General features: G+C 37.5%; 1 protein-coding gene across 1 annotated transcript in view; it reads left to right on the forward strand.

The window, feature by feature from the left end:
* The window catches only part of LOC103256181 (probable phospholipid-transporting ATPase IIB), a gene marked incomplete at its 5' end in the record, with an annotated part of 83399 nt that overhangs the window by 7858 nt on the left and 57983 nt on the right, over positions 1-17558 (forward strand). Inside the window, one exon of the mRNA XM_021710449.1 lies at positions 5948-6024. Coding sequence (XP_021566124.1) covers positions 5948-6024 — 77 coding nt within the window. The remainder of the gene's footprint in view (positions 1-5947; positions 6025-17558) is intronic.

Raw genomic sequence — 17558 nt, forward strand, 5'->3', positions numbered from 1 at the left:
GTGGCCGGGAGCGGCCACTGCACTCCAGTCTGGGGACAGAGTGAGACTCCAACTCAAAACAAACAAACAAACAAACAAAAAAATTGTGTAGACATGGTCTAGGGCAGGCTCTTCTGAAGAAGGGACATTTAACCTGGATTTAAAGTATATACATATGTAAGCTAGGTAAGGTGGATGACAAGAAGAGTGTGAGGAGTATTGGCAGAAGGCCCAGTGCTGAGAGGGACATAGTTCCCTTAAGAAAAGGATCCAAGGACCAGTGTGCCTGGCCAACGGAAAAGGAACAGATCAGACAGCAGGGAAGTTCTGTGTGCTTGGGTTTATGTGGGGTCCTGTATGTATGGCAGAGCTACACAATAGACTCCTGGAGGAGTACACATGTTCACTTGTGGAGGACACAATTTGAAGGGGATCTAATTCCATACTAGTGTTTTGTATCTTTTTAAAAAACTTGATGACTCATGTGACTATTTTAATAGGTATCAGTTCTATGCATGCTCAATGCTATCTGTACCTACATATTGTTTTAAAAGTTCTCAAAATACAAAGGGAGAGAAGAAATAAGAATGGTGTTTCATGAAGAGACCTCAAAGGTGAGCAGGGTAGGTCCTGGATTTATAGGCCTTTGAAAGGGTTTTCATACCTTTGAGGTGGACAGAAAGGTCCTGGGTTCTTGTAAACATTGGGGGAAGGGTCTTCAGGCCTTGAAGACATCTCAGAGGTGGACAGGCCGGCCCTGGGCTCTGTAGGCCTTTGGAAGGGTTTCATACCACAGAGTATCTCAGAGGTGAGCGGGTAGATCCTGTGCTTTGCAGATCCCGGGAAGGGTCTTTATACTGTGGAGACACTTGAGAAGTGGATAGACACATCCTGGGCTCTGTGGCATGGGACAGGTCTTTTTACTGTGGGGACAACTCAGAGGTAAACAGGAAGGTCCTGAGATCTGTCGAACTGAGAAAGAGTCTTCATACCATGGAGACATCTCAGAGGTGGACAGGCAGGTCCTGGGCTCTGTAGGCCTTTAGAAGGGTTTCAATGTGGAACAGACACATTGAGCCAAGGGAACCTTGGAGTCTTGCCTGCCAGTTATTTTTATGCCTCTATTTTCATTGCTGAGTCATGAATTGCATTTGTCTGTCAGCACTTCAGTGAGCGTGACCACAGTCAGCCTGGCCTCATAGATGAAGGGCTGCACTTAGAAAACTCCTCATTCCTGCCAGGTTCCAGAGCCAGGCCACACCTGGATCAGGATGGCATCCGGCTGTGCCTATCTTGAAAACCATCATCTTTTCAGTGCTCAACATTTAATAATTTATAAGAAAACATTTATGTTATAGGGCACAGAATCTCATACATGGTCAGAAACTTTAAATCCTCCATGTTTATTTGTCTGTTTTTTCATCTTATTGATATTATTCTTAATTGAGGATCATTCATGAAAACAGTAGAAGATTCTCTTTTGTAAAATACATTTTATTTGATCTTTTGTTACCTGGATCTTGTATGAATGCATATTAGAGTATTGTTATTGATCCTTAGCCCTGTTGATTTGTGGCCTCTCTCAAAGTGCCAGAAGCAACCTGGGTTAAAGGTTTTTGAAATACCCTGTAGAGGTCCCTGAAGACAGTTTTCTCTCCTGACTTCAGTTCTTTTCATGTCCTGGGCATGATAGCTGCTTATTGTGTACTTTGGAGACACAGGTACTAATTAGTCATTGTAACCCATCAGCCCATCATAGGCCCTTCTCTTCTCTGCCATGTGGCATTTGATTTGCCAGTGTGTTTTGTCTTCTCAGGAGTATAAAGATTGCTTTAAGACCATCCATTCAAGTAGGTTAACTAAGATGCCTTTAATGTTAGTGTTTGGACATCTTCCAAATGCAAGGTTGTTGTTTTTTTTTTAATTTTAGATTTTTAAAAATATATTTACCTTTCTTTGAAAATTCTGTGAGTGTGAGCAATTTCCAAACTCTGTGTATTACCAGACTGCTATATCCTGAGAAGTGTTTGAAAGACTTAAGATTTGCAGGAGTAACCTGTGAACGCTTATCTTCTTTGTAATTGGTTACAAGTTGATAATTATTTAAAAGTTGTATCTCTATTGAATTCAAGTTGTCTACTAAGGTGAAGTGAACTGCGCTTTCCCACCCCCGATCTAGAAAGAATGCAGGGGAATCGGACTCAGGTTAGATAAAGACATACATCAGACGAGAGGTGACCAAAGAGAGGACAAAAAGAACCTCTTGTGGTGCTGTGATGCTTCCTTTCCCTCTTCAGAAAACATTGATTCGCCAAAATGCAGTATCAGGTCCTGGAGAACTGCGATGTTACATAGTGACAAGCATATGAAGGGAGTGTTTCTAACATTGAGCTGCCAAGAACCTGAAAGGAAAGCTGAGCTTTCTGAGACAGGGCGAGCACAAGTGTAACATACATGTCCTGTCCAGGAGCTGTGCCTGGTCATGTGGACCCCAGACCTGAGTGCTGGTCTCCTGTGTCACTCTGTTTCCCTGACCATGTGGAAACTATATCTGTGTTTTACTTCCTTAGTGCCAATTTAGTACTTTTCTCAGTTTTCCTTGCACCTGGTGTGTGATAGGTGTGTTACATGCAGTGTGCACCATATGTCTTCTCTGTGCTGTTTGCTCTCCCAGCATGTCCATCCCATGAAAGCTCTGCATCAGGGAACAGTATGCATATTGAGATTTGGTTGAGACTGGCACCAGGAAAGTGCCTGTATACTGTTGTTTGTCCCAGAGGCTGGTACACGTGGCCCCACCCACCTTCTTGTAAATGCTGGCAGAATCTGGGTGCATAATTGATCCAGCAAATACGTTGATTGGTTGATAGTACTCTCTATCTCATACACGTGAAATGTATATTTCCTTTTTTTCCAAGTAAATTTTAAGTAAGCATTTCACTATCTTTCTTGATCTAATAGTTTAAAGCAACTGATCATTTTGTTAAAGTGTTCTAGGTTTTATATTTTGTATATGTGTATAATTTTCTATGAATTCTCTTAGTGAATTTTGAACTTGTGAGGATTGGATGATGATTATCAAATTAAAGATACTCTCATATTAGTGGTTGAAAATTGCAGCTGGAAGTATTATAATAGGCTGATACTTAAAATATTAAGTAGTTTGATTTGCTGCAAATATTTTGCTACATTTATATTGTAGTCGTAAATTTGAGATATTTATATAGAGTATCTTTTTCTACTAAATTTGACCTTGTTAGCATTTTTTCTGATTTGGATTAGAAAATTTGCTTAAAATGCAAATATACTTTTAATTAGAAGTTGGTTAAGATTTTGTGTAAAATTTTCTGTATAGCATGTAACAAGGGACTCACATAATAACTAAGAAAGTAATTACTATTTCACTCAAGTGACACTGTGATTGAACAGCAGTTTGAAATAATAGAATTGGACCGTATAGTGACTTCCAGACTTCAACCATCCAGTGACCTCTTTGGAAGTAGGCCAGGTCTCAAGGGCCTTAGTCATTAAGTCACTAGAGCATGTGAATAAACATGATCATATTTATGCCCCCTCTTTTGGACCCAAAACATCTTAATATTTTTAACTAGCTGTAGTCAATTTGAAATGCATTAATATGGATCAGGTGAATGTAATCACTTGGCTTTAAAGAATAAGTGCTCATAAATCCTTTAAAACTTTTTCTTGGGATAAAATGAACTAAAATTTTGATTTAATTGTGACTGTTATATCACCATCATTTTTAGGAACTTGTTAAGAATTTCTTTGTTGTGGTAGTTTTGATCTACCAACATATTCCTGAACTCAGATCTTTCTGATATACAAGCTTTGCCAGTTGAAGTCAGTTGAGGGGTTGTGGGGAGCTTGATTTTACACTGAAAATATAAAGTTTTGAAATTTTCCCATTAAGTATCTCATTTACTGAGAAATCTTTTTAACATTTTATATTTGTCATATTCAGTCTTCCATTATCTGATGCAACACAAGATGAGTTTGTGTTGTATCTTGTCGCCCTCTCATGTCTCATTTTCAGTAAACAGTTAACTCCTTTCCCCTTTGCTTTTTGTCCTATATACAGAGTTTACGCAGTCCTTTAACCTATACTAGTCCATAAATACATACCCTTTGTCAAAGAGAATGTTCCAAATATTCCTGTACTGATCCTAGTAATTTTAGATATTAAAAAACATGACAGACTTGGGGAAAAGAAAGCATTTAATTGTATTACAGTCAATACTCATTTTTAGTAAGATTCAAATGAAAGAGTACATAGGAGAGCCTTTAGCAAACTTTAACAGATTGTACAAATATAGCATCAGGAACTTTGTTAAATGCCTATTATGTGTGTCTTGTCCTCTCTCACGTTTAATTTGGGGACTGGGTTTTGTAATACCAGCCTAGAACCCACATGACTCATACATCTGCTTTTAGGTCAAGGGCTATAACTTGATCAATCAGTTTAAGGCTTCTCTGATGCTTGTTTTGTTAGTGTTAAACAATGAATTTTACAAGTTGTCTTGTTATGTCATTGTGATTACTCAACACTAGATGTTTTTTATATTTTTATTAATTTTAATTAAAATGGCAAAATGAAAAAATAATTGATCAGATGATATTTAACATTTTGCTTCACGGGCATAAAGTTATTCTATTATCTAAGTTTTTTTGAAAGCTTTAAAAAGTATTAAGTCATTATATATTTAATACTTTTTGCATACCAAGGACAGGCAACTTAATGTTTATGTGGATAATGATAATAAGGTCAGCATTTGTGCAATTGGGGAGATTATATAAGTGAGGCTGACCATGCCATTCATGACCTCAGCAAACTGAAGCCTCACAACTTTCCAAGTACTCCCTGCAGATATCACTGCTAAGGAATACATTAATATCCTCCTGGACTTCTTAAAGAGGAAGTTATGCAACATTTGCAATATGTAACATGTCAGGGTTCATATAAAACCAAGGCATAGTTATTTTATATTTACTTCAAAGATCCTAACTTGTGACTCACTAAATTTTACATGTTAAATTAATGTGACATCAAAGAGTTTTTGTACATCTATTATAGTTAGTTCCATAATGACTGTTAATTTCAGTGAATGTTATGTATATATTTTCTTTCTCACATTAATTGTGTTTCTTGCCTTCAAAATTTTCAAAAATGTAAGGATGAAAATTAGGATTATAGGCTATGCATAGTTGTAGTTTCAGGAAGAGATTTCCATGGTTTTACATTTTGACATTCTAGAGATGAGGGCCTGTGAGCCTTTGTAATCTGTAGGTCATTCTAAGGACATTTTATTATTTTTCTCTTATGTTTAAAAATTATTCTATCTTCGACATGTAAAATTAAAAACCAAAGTTTCAGAAACATGAATAAAAGAGATTAGTAACTTCTAAGTGATAAATGAAATATTTTTAAAATGATCTTTTTGTTATTCAGTTGTATACATTCTGAAGTATTAGCAAAGGCTCTTAGTAGTTCTTAGTAGTACTTAGATCTTTACAGTGGAAGTATACTCTTATTAAAAGAAACCGATTCAAGTGGTACCATCTTGGTTTCAAGGTCAAAGGCCTAGTTTGATCTTTTAAGAATATAGCCTTTCTTGATTAAACTTCGATGATAGAATTACCATTTTACTAGACTGAGTGAAAGGCCAGTGCAATTCTTTCTGTTGTCAGTGTAAAGGATATTAGTACATTTTCTAATGTTACATGTTGATAAGTTTGTATTACTTAGTAAGTCATTTGACTTGTTCAAAGTCTGTTTTAAAAGTTAATATAAGGTTTTCTTAAATTAGCCAAATTAAATTTACTGTTGGTTGAATTTATATAAAATCAAATAACATAATAATACTTTCTATGAAAACAATTAATTAGAAAGTGTTATCTCTTTGCTTACCTTTAAAGTATTTCTATAAAGACCATTTTCGTGTTTTTGCAGGTACTGTAATAGGTGTTGTCATTTATACTGGAAAAGAGACTCGAAGTGTAATGAACACATCCAATCCCAAAAATAAGGTAGGCTAGATTGAGGAGCAACTGCTTTAATGAACTTGCTTTTTCCTTTCAGTAAGAAAGTTTATATAGTTCTGAGTAACTCATTTGTTTTAGCGTAATGTAGAACTTAAAAACAGACTTTCAAAAATGTTGATTTAGGATGTGAGTTTTCTGTATTTATATAACAGCATTCTCATACTGAAGAATTTCCAAAAGTATCTTCTCTTTGCTAATCAGTTTTATATGTGTCTTAAATTTTCATTGTTAGATATATAATTTGCCTATAATTTGACAGTTAATTGTGGCTGTCTAATTTCTTATCTTCAATCTATTTATTTTACAATTTATACTCTTTATTTTTATGTTGATGGTTCATTTTTAAAATAGAAATCTCTATTAATGTTTTTATAGCATTTAATTTGTTAATGTTACATTGTTATACCAGTTTCATTTATTTCCATTTCAGAAGAAGCATATTGAAAACCAAGTTTTAGTTTTAAAGACAAGACTGCTTGACTATATTCCTAAATTGATTATATTTCTAAAATTGTTACTTATGCAAACAATATGTGTGTAAGTTAAACCATAGCAAAAGCTAGCATGCATTCTCAATAATTACTACTAAGATGATGCATTTTATAAAATTGAAGTCACAATATGTGCTAATGTGCAAAGCTCTTCCTGACCGTTGGTTTTAATTATTTTTATTTGAAATATAATCCGTGTATATTTGAATAGAACAAAAAATCCTCACGTGGATTCTTGTCTCACTCTGTGGGTAGTTAGCAGAAAAGGTTGCCTTTCACTGGAAATTTTATTACAAAGCTGTAGAAATGAAATAATTCTTTGAAAAGATATTTTTAGGACAAGCTGTATTCCTTTTTTTTTTTTTTCCCCACTAAATACCATTTTTAAAATAGTTAACTTTGAAAATTAGGAAAGCATCACCAACCCTATGAAGCCCTGGGCCATTTGTGGCACAGTAGGTGGGGGCCTCTGCATGCTGCTCTGCTTGTTCCCACCATGCACTGGGGGACCCCGTGTGTCTCTTGTACTTGTTAGGACTCCAGATGTCTGTGTGTAACAGATATTAGCAACAATCAAAGAAAAATGTTGTGCAATTATTATTTTAATACAAATTCTGTTGTGATAATGGACAAAATTATCTCCTTAGATTTATATTGCAATTTTATTCTAATTTGAGTTTTAATTATAGTCAAGTCAGTAATAGTGTTAAAATTATTGGAAAACAAATTATTAAACTTATTATTGACAGACAAATTATGAAGCTTATTATTGACAGAGTATTGACACACATGAATATTTATGTGTGTTTTCTGAGAAGTATGGTGATTTTTTTCTTAAGTGAGCAAAAACTAGAATATTCTAATGCACACACAAGTTCTAAGAGTTTCTTTTTAAAATTCATTTATGTTTACATTTATGATATTTTAGATTGAATTTAAAAATCTTAAAAGTTATACTGCCTTTTAATGTGCCTCTCTTTTTTTAATCCACCTTATTCTTCAGTTCAGTTTATTTGCTGTCAATTTTTCTTTGATTCAGTTCCAAATTTTTTTCCCCCTCTAGACATCTTTTATTTTTGGCTTATTGTACTCTTTACTTAGGGTTTTGATTCCAAATTAAAGTGACCTCTTAAGTTTATGGCCATGGTGAACAGTTAGTTCTGGTACTGCAGTTTTACCCCTGACTTGGCATTCAGCTGTGCTGCTAGCTGACCATTTAACCTTGGTCATTTTTGTTTTCTGATTTGTGAAATAGGGATAGGACTTAGGTGGCATTGTTGAGAACAATTAGAGGAAAAGAATGTGCTACATGGTAGATGCTTAATAGATACTACCTGCAATTCTTAATATTTTTCATTAAAATGATTTCCAGTTCCATAGTTTTCGATCCAACCCTTGTTGCAAATCAAGAAATAGTTATTTTGTAAATGATCTATACAAGACACTAGGCTCTGTACTGTTGGCTACCATGTAGCGTAGGAATTCTTCCAGTTTTCTACTGTCTCTCATTTCTCTTCTCCCTCCTCCTCTTCTCTCCTTCTTCTCTCCCCCTTTTTTAAATAGCCTTTTAAATTTCCTTGATGTTGGCATTATATCTCATAAGAGAAAAGACATCTTTGGAGTTTTACTGAATTAGATTTATATCCTTGCTACTCATCTTATTATTTTCACAAATTGGTGTGAAAGTGTTCTCAGTGGGTACTTAATAAGTGTTTGCTCCTCCTCCTCCACATGAGATCATAATCACAGTGATAGCTGAGACTTAGAGAACACTGTCATAAGGTGGGCACTTGTCTAAATGACTAATGCACTGTCTTGACCCCACATGATAGCCCACACTTCTGATTGCAGGGTGGGTGGTTGTTGAACACAGAGTTGGGTGTGTCAAGGAAGCATACTGTAAGAGAGGCAGCTTCTCAGACAGTGCAACTGATGGCAGAGCTCCTGGGGGTGTCTTCAGATTTATAGGTAAACTTCTTGTAAATATAGAGGTAAATTAAGAGAGATACAAAATATATAAATTTGCATATGTAATTAAATCTTCTGTATTAAATGTTAGTTTTATAAGGATAAAATTCAGGAAAAGGTTACAAGCATGCTACATTGGGCAAGAAGTTAACAGATGTAATTTTTCCAGAGGAAGTATTGATATTGATATATGGAATGAAAAAAATTATGTGGTATTTGTCCCTAAATAGAGAAGGGAAGACAGAAGTGATTGTGTACAGTTTGCAAGACATTATTTTCTGAAGACTGCATTTCAGTGTTGTTCTATTGCTTAGGAAACAGCAAACTTTTAGACTTCAAAGAAGGCTTTTGCAAGCAAAACAGTAAACATTCAAAAGGAGAATCTAGCCATTTACCTAAGTTTCATTGGAGTTCTTCAGGTAAACAAAACTGTTCCTGACACTCAATTCTGACAACTTTCTAACACATAGAATACATATGGGGACATTGATCGATAACTGGTCAGTTGAAATTTAATTTTCAGAGTTCATGGTCAGCAGAGTGATTTGAGCTGGAAATGTTTTTGGTGAGTAGTGGCTGACAGGATAGACTACATCACGCTGTGGTAGTAAACTGCCCATTGCCACTTGTTTTCCTCATGATACAGGTCTGACGTGGCTGACCGCTCTTACTGGTCATGATCCCTCAGCAACCCATCTTGGAAACATATTTCTTTGACCACTGGGATAAGAAAAAGTGGACATGGCAAATTACATACTGACTGATTGTCAAGGCTTCTTCCAGCAAGCCATATAGGTCACATGTCATTGACCAAAGCAATGAAATGGCCTCAAGGAAGTCGAAGGAAGCAGGGAAGTGTGTCATGTCTCCCATACAGGAGAAATCTGGAAATGTTTACTGAGTAACCTCCCTGACTACCCACGATAGGGGACAAGACTTCTCGGGTTTTCCCCAGTGCAGAAGGAAGAGGAACTGTGCAGAGCCCCGAGAGAATGCTGTCTTCTGGGGCTAAGTGAGGGAGAGGGACAAGGGATAGGATGTGGCATGGGGAAAGCCTTCCAGAGATGGTGAGCAGGCAGCAGCGTTGAGCTGTGGAGGTCATCTGCGGGGAGCAAAGAAAGAAGCCAGTAATAGGTATCACTGTTAAAATATTGGTCAAATTCCAGCAGATGCTGCAGACTAACAGGGTGGAATTCCAGTGCAAGGGCAACTCTAGAGGACTTATAAGGAGTTTTGAGGGAAAGGGAGGCCAAGGGCTAGAGGAAGGGAGGACTGAGCATGTTTTTGTTTCAGGTAGGGAGCTGGACTGTGGGGAGGTAATGGTGAGAGAAAGTTGACCAATTATACTAGAAGGGAAACAAATTTTATTGGTTTTATTTTTTGCTGGTGAGAAAAATCAATATCACAAAACTTAACACTTTAGATGAATAGAGGGTCTTATATTATAAAAAAAATTAGTTCTATAGAAGAATAAGTTTAATGGGCATCCAGTTGTAACTTAAACATATGAAACTAAGATTACTTAAAATTATATAGTGTTGTACAGCTACCACAAACAATATAACATGACTTCTTTGATTCTCAGAAAATATTTGCAATCAGTATGTCTCTTCCTCCTCTCTCCTTTCCCTCTTCTCTTTTCTTGTCCTCTTCCCTCCTTTTTTCTTTCACATACTCTTCATTTTCATTTATTTCATACCTTTATTACACTGCATATAACAGGATTATGCAAGTTTGCAAAATTGCTTGGAGTTGCTAGGATTAAAAATGACACAGGAAAGACAATGTTGATATAAGAAGAAAGTTAATCATAACAACAGTTGAGGTAGTGAAATTGATGCAGAGCATGTTAATGCCCTGAGACAGTTCCTAAAAGGATCCAGAAAGATTATATATCCTAAAGGTTTAGGCCCATAAGTTGCTGAGTGCTATTAAGGATCTAGCTGTTGCTGGAATTCACGCATTTATGAAGGAGCCAGGATGTGGCTATTCTCAGGCTGATGTTCAGGATCCAGAAGCAGAAGCAGAAGCAGAGATGGAGGCTGGGTAGGTCAGAGGTGCAGGTTGCATATGGGTGTGTCACTAGAGAAGGCGAGGAGGGCAGGTGGCCACAGCAGTGACTGCAGAGCATGGTGGACAGCCGCTGAGCAGTCTCCTTATGACCAAGTAACTTCGGAAGCAAAGTAGTTAACTGGTGATGAAATTGTAGAGTACAGTGATGAAAATGAGTTGATGTTTGGAGACTGTTAGAGACCCTGGAGTATCCAAAGTTACAAACTTGCTGTTATATTTTGGAGAGGAGGCGTTTCTTCTTTTAAAAAAATGTTTTCTAGTAATGAGGGTAGATAGCATGTGAAGACAGATTGACCATTATTTCACATATTCTAGTTTCATCGGTAATTCATCGTCTGAGGAGGCATGTTAGCAGTCTTATACTCCTCCATTGTTTGCAGATCTCTTGTAGTATAAGTTCAGTTTAAAAATACTGTATTGATTTACTTATCACCTTTACTGCATGATACAACGGCTAGAGAATCCTTTTCTTTCAGCCACAGATATAAGGATTTCATATCCTGTCACTAAGTCTGGCTGCCTCTGACTGCTTTCTCCACCTCTGCTCCTCCTGTCTGCTTGCACTGACACCTGCAGCATCCTTTGATGTTGTCTTCTACTATAGGTGTGGCCTACAGTATAAGTTTCCGGGATCTCATTGCTTTAAAAATAAAATAATCCAAATAATCAGTGCTACACAGAGTGGTTAGTGAGGACCTTTCCCAGTGTACTACTATTTTCTAACCCTGGAAGAGTCCATGGAGCACATGAGACTGTGTGGCAGAGATGGGTTCTGAGTCCATGGTGCCATGCTAGAGTGTGTAGGTTCCATTGGCTCTATTGAGGCAGCCACAGTGGGGAGGGTTCTGGCCTCCCCCACTGCTTCAACCCCTAACGGGCTCTCAATTGGCATGATCTCTTACACACATGACCTCCACCAGCCAACCCCATCGCCCAACTCCCACCCTCCCGCCCCTCCTCCCACCCCCTGCAAAGTGACCCAGCCCCAGATGAGGCCTCACATCCTGGGGAAGGCTATCCCAGCATGTCCTCAGCTACAGCTGCCATTTCCCCTATGGGTTTGACTGATGGGAGCACTGTCCTCCCCATCTTGGCTGCAGGTTCCTTGAGGACCAGTGTTTGTACTTTAAGAAATATCCCCCCAGAGTTAAGCAGATGGATGCTAATTATTTAGCCAATTTTATTAGTTGCTTTATAAAAAATATTTTAAACCTGTCATTCTCTTCAACTGATGTCCCATAACATCTTTTGGCCAGTTCTCCTTTTAGTCTTCATTTTGCCTTTTTTGATCCTTGAAGCTGCTTTAAAAAAAGTTATTACGAAAAATTTTATACCTACAGAAAACTAAAGAGAACAATATGATCACTTATATGCACAGCCCCTAAGTTTAACAGATGTTCTCTGCTTGCTTCATCTTTTCCTGTGATGACAGATATCATGCTACTTTATCCATTAATATGCATTTTTTTTAATAATGATTTTTTTTTTTTTTAAACAGAGTCTCACTCTGTCGCCCAGACTGGAGTGCAGCAGCCGCTCCCGGCCACCGCAGCCTCGACTGGCTGGGCTCCGGCAATCCTTCCGCCTCAGCCTTCCAAGTAGCTGGAACTACAGGGGTGCGCTACCACACCCGGCTCATTTTTTATTTATTGTAGAGATGAGGTCTTGCTAAGTTGCCCAGGTGGGTCTCGAACCCAGCAATCCACTCACCTCAGCCTCCCAAAGGCGTGGAATTACAGGCTGAGCCACCAAGCCTGGCTAATTAATTTTTTTTTAAAGAAAGTAGGATTTATTGAGAAAACAGAAAAGCTCCCACAATGGGAGGGGAATTGAGGGGGTTGCCCTTTGTTCTGTTTTTATCTCTGCTTTTTTTTTGAGTTGGGGTCTGGCTCTGTCAACCAGACTAGAGTTCAGTGACATGATCATGGTTCACTGTAGCTTCAACCTCCTAGGCTCGGGAGATTCTTCTCTCTCGCTTCCCAAGTTGCTTGGACTGTATCTGCACACCACCATGATTGGCTAACTCTGGAGACATGTCATCTCTGGAGGGCTCTGATGCTCACTCAAGATTTAGTACCTTTGCTCTAGTTCTTACATCCTTTTCCTAGCAGTCACTAACATCTAAAAATTTTTTTAAAACCCATAAAAAATGGTTAAAATATAGCTAAATTCAATGACTCTGACAGATGTTCCAGCTTCATTTACTCCTTTAGTTTTGTCCTTAAAATTAGTTATTGAAGTCTAATAATTTTGAAAAATATAGCTTTATGTCTATTGCAGGAGTTTATTAGAATATACAAAAATGTATCATGTTTTATCCAGACATTCCTACAATTTTGTTAGATGGAGGAAAATGCTAAGTTTAAAAGAAATTTTTAGAGCTGAGAATTAGCATATATTCTCTCATTATAGGGTTCATTTTAGTAGATGGCGTCTACTCAAAGTTTGAAATTTTTATTTTAAAACTTTGAACAAATCTAAAGTTTTTATCACTAAGTGCTGTTTTTGTAATAATATTTGATAAAAGTTTAAATTACAAGGAGTACAACTTGAGTAATAAACAGCTTTATAAAACCTAGCCTCAGACATATTTAATAAGATGAGACTTGATTACATGTAAGAGGGAAAAAATTCTTACAGAGGTTAAGAAAAATCTATCGTGACAGATTGCCATTTTCACGCCATTCACAATAATAAGTTGCTCAGAGCAAGAACATCAAGGATGAAATGATAATACAAATTGCTTCAAGCAGTTATTGTAATCCCTTGGGTATATTGATTTGTGTTTCTAATAAAAAGATGCTTTTAAATGTCTCATTGGCTGAGAGACAGGTGACACGAGCCATTACATGAATTAGAGCCGCTTCTTGTTATCTGAATTGTTGTCAAGGCATTTTCAGACCATAGAACAAAATAGAGTCAGCTGTGGTGTACTTTGCAAGTTGAAATATGAAGGCAGAATAGCTTTCTTGTTTTAAAAAGGGCAATCTATTAGTACTTTAAAAGTTATATTGATTAGTATTGCATTACAAAAGATAACTTAATTTTTTCTCTTATGGTTACGTACAATCATAGAACCCCTTGATTTTTCTAATAGTTGGCTTTTCAAGTAATGAAATATTAGGGTTTAAATACTTGTTTAAAAATGTGCTCATGTGCTTCATAAAAGAGTTGCCTGTTGTAGAATACAGTATTACATCAACCTACAGAGACAGAAAGACTCTTGGGATTCTTTTTTTGGATAACTGTTATTACTATTAACAAATCATAGTGTTTCTGTGCCTCATCAGGAGAAAATTAACTAGAAAACAACCCTACCATGCAGTAATTCAGCAGCATATAGACTAGACCCAGTGTGACTCTTTGAGTGATGCCAATACACACCTTCACTTGTTTAACCAGTGTACTTCAATATTACAACTGCTCATTTTTTTTTTTCATTCATTTTATTTTATTTGGAGTAAAGGGGTCACTTATAACCTCATTACTAAGGTTTAATGCAATTTTACCAAGTGTTTTTTTTTTTTTATGAAGATGTGGGGTACAATTCAGGGTTAAGTATACAAACATTAATTATGCAGGTACCTTTGTTAATGAGGCATGCCCCTCCTTCCCCCAGCAGTTTCCTTCAACTTCCAATCCCACCCTCTGCGACAGTTTCCCAGTACTGCCAACCCCTTCCTTATAGTAGTATAATTGTTCAAGGTTCGCTTATGAGTGAGAACATATGATGCTCTGTTCTTTGTTTCTGTGATTGATCTACTCTAAATCCATCGAAGTTGCTGTGAAGTCCATATGTTTGTCCTTCTTTATGGCTGCATAATATTCCTGTTAAAAACTGTATTTTTTAATCAGCAGTGTGAACATAAATAAATTTATAATATCAGGAAAGTAATAAAGAAGCAAAATGCTAAATATTGAAAAAGTGATTCTACTGATAACATCTGGGACATAATACTCTATCAGAGTACATAGCAAATATCTTAGCTAGAGAACTTGGACTTTTTAAAAAATCCTTTCAAATATGAATTTGATTATAAAGCATATATTCCAAATAGTAAATGTAACTGTTTTTATTTTTTGAAATAATGCTTTGTACCACAACCACAACTTAGTTTTACATAAAGTTGTAAATGAAAAGGGCTTACTAACCATTTGTTGTATATTAAGTAAGAACTATATTTGACAATATTTCATCATATATAGGCAGCACAGCTAAGTTCTCTTAATCAAAATTTGTATCAGAAGAGTATAAGTTATTCAAGAAGCAAGTATTTTCATGATTGTCCTTATTTTTTTTTAACTTCTTGATTGCTTACCTAGAGGCAATAAAAACGGTTAGAAATTTATGCAACTTGTGATAATGACTTATTTATCATGACATATCCTGCAAAACTAAGCATTTCTTCCTACCAGACCATGTCAGGTATTTCTGATGGGCATTCTTAATGTCTGGTAAGACTGAGAAGGAGAAAGATCAGCCTCAGAGCCTCTACACTGGACTGAAAGTGGGCCTGTGGTTAGTAGTTATATGTTTAATGAAGATGGAGAAATGAGATCATGAGCTTTTCCTGTTTGAAATTCTCAAAGTAAATATCACCTTCCTCAGGAGGATTTCTGTAAGCCACCAGACTGAGATGGGTCTGTATATCATGGATGCCTGTCATCATGCACATAAGGTCCCTTCATGGCTGCCATGTGTCATAAACAGGTCACACACATGCTGTGAGTTCCAAAGCTGACTTTACTGGGGACAATCTTTTTTTTTTTTGAGTCGGCGTCTAACTTTGTTGCCCAGGCTGGAATGCAGTGGCACACTTACGGCCACCGTAGCCTCGACTTGCTGGGCTCAGGCAATCCTCCTGCCTCAACCTTTCAGATAGCTGGAACCACAGGCACGCGTTACATGCCCGGCTAATTTTTTGATATATTGTGGAGACGAGGTCTCACCAAGTTGCCCAGGCTGGTCTCGAACCCCGGGCTCAGGCAATCCTCTCGCCTCAGCCTCCCAAAGTGCTGGGATTACAGGCTTGAGCCACTGCACCCAGCCTACTGGGGACAATTTCAAGCCAGCAGTCAGCTAGGAGGGAAGATCCTTTAGGTTTTCCTGTCAAGGTCTAGTGGAGTGGGACTCTTGGCCCTCTTTCCTCTGTGCCCCTACTGCCATCTTCCCTTCTTAAACAGAGAAGCACTTAGTCATTCAGGTAAGCACCAGTGCTGAACCTTGAGCCAGCCAAATGTGATGCTTGTTCTTGGGGCTGATACCTGGGACTGGAAAACCACTCATGGAATAGGAAGCCTAGGCCAAGTGCTCCTTCCACTGGGGCCCCTGACTCCAGCACCTGCTGACTCACTGTGCAGGGAGTTTATGGCACATTCCCAGGAAGCATTGCCACAGCAACGCCCTGCCTTGCTTCCTCACAGACATGGAGTCCATGGCATAAGTACCACTTACCCCATTCTCAGTTGTACCTTCAGTCTCAACACTGGGTCTGACATATTTATTAAATGATCGGATTGATTTTCTTTTCCTTTTTAAAAAAATTTTTATTTTAGAGATGTGGCATACAATTCAGGGTTAAGTATACAAATATTCATTATGCAGACTCTTATTGATGAGGTGTGTGTTCCCTTCTCCTCACCCTGCATCCAGCAGAATCCTACTACTGTCAATCCCGCCCGCCACCCCTCCCACAGCAATTTCTCACCACTGATAATCCTTTTCTTATAGTATTACAATAATTGATCAATGTCCACATATGAGTGAGAACATGTGATACTCAGTTCTTTGTTTCTGTGGTAGGTCACTCAGCATTATAGACTCTGATCTATCCAAGTTGCTGTGAAAGTTCATAATTTTGTCCTTTATGGCTGCATAATATTCCATTCTGTATATGTACATTTTAAAAATCCAGTCCTCTTTCAGTGGGTAGCATGGATGGTTCCATGTTTTTGCTATTGTGAACAGTACTGCAATAAACACGTGCAGGTATATTTTTCATAGTGATTTGAGTTCCTCTGGGTACATTCCCAGTAAGGGGATTGTGGGGTCATTTGGAAGGTCCATTTTTAGACCTTTTAGGAATCACCAAACTGTTTTCCACAGAGCTTGTACAAGTTTACACTCCCACTGACCCTGTAGAAGTGTTCCCTTTCCCCTGCATCCTCTTCAGCATCTGTTGTTTTTTTGAGTTATTGATGATAGCCATCCTGACTGGAGTTAGGTGGTATATCAGTGTGGTTTTAATTTGCATTTATCTGATGACTAGTGAGGCTAAGCATTTTTTCATGTATCTGTTGGCTGCTTGTATATGTTCTTTTGAGAAGTGTCTATTCATATCTTTTGCCCACTTTGTAATGGGGCTGTTTGCTTTTTTCTTTTTGGCACTTTTGAGTTCCTTATAGATCTTAGGTCGTTAGACCTTTGTCAGATATACAGTTGGCAAATATTTTTTTTCAGTCCATGGGCTGTCTTTCTCTCTTGATGGTTTCTTTGGCTTTGCAGAAGCTTGTCAGTTTGATGAGGTCCCACTTGTCTATCTTATCTCTTATGACCTGGGCACTTGGGATTTTGATCAGGAATTGGTTTCCAGTTCGAGTTTCCATAAGGGTGTCTCCTGCATTTTCTAAGGTTCTCATAGTTTTAGGTTTTGCGTTTAGGTCTTTGATACATTTAGAGTTGACTTTTGTGTGTGGTGATAGGTGGAGGCCTTGTTTTAATCTTCTGCATGTGGTCAGCCAGTTTTCCCAGCACCATTTACTGAATAGGTTCTCCTCTCCCCAGTAGTTGATGGTGGAGGCTTTGTTGAAGATGAGTTGGTTGAGAAATTGTGGTTTTGCTTCTGGAATCTATCTTGTTCCATTGGTCTGTATGCCTGTTCTTGTGCCAGTACCAGGCTGTTTTGATTATTGCAGCTTTATAATAAAGTATAAAGCTTAGGAGTGTGATACCTCCTGCTTTTTTTTTTTTTTTTTTTTTTTTTTTTT

The sequence above is a fragment of the Carlito syrichta genome, unplaced genomic scaffold, assembly GCF_000164805.1.
Source record: "Carlito syrichta isolate Samal-C Ts95f unplaced genomic scaffold, Tarsius_syrichta-2.0.1 Scaffold289008, whole genome shotgun sequence".
Classification (NCBI taxonomy): domain Eukaryota; kingdom Metazoa; phylum Chordata; class Mammalia; order Primates; family Tarsiidae; genus Carlito; species Carlito syrichta.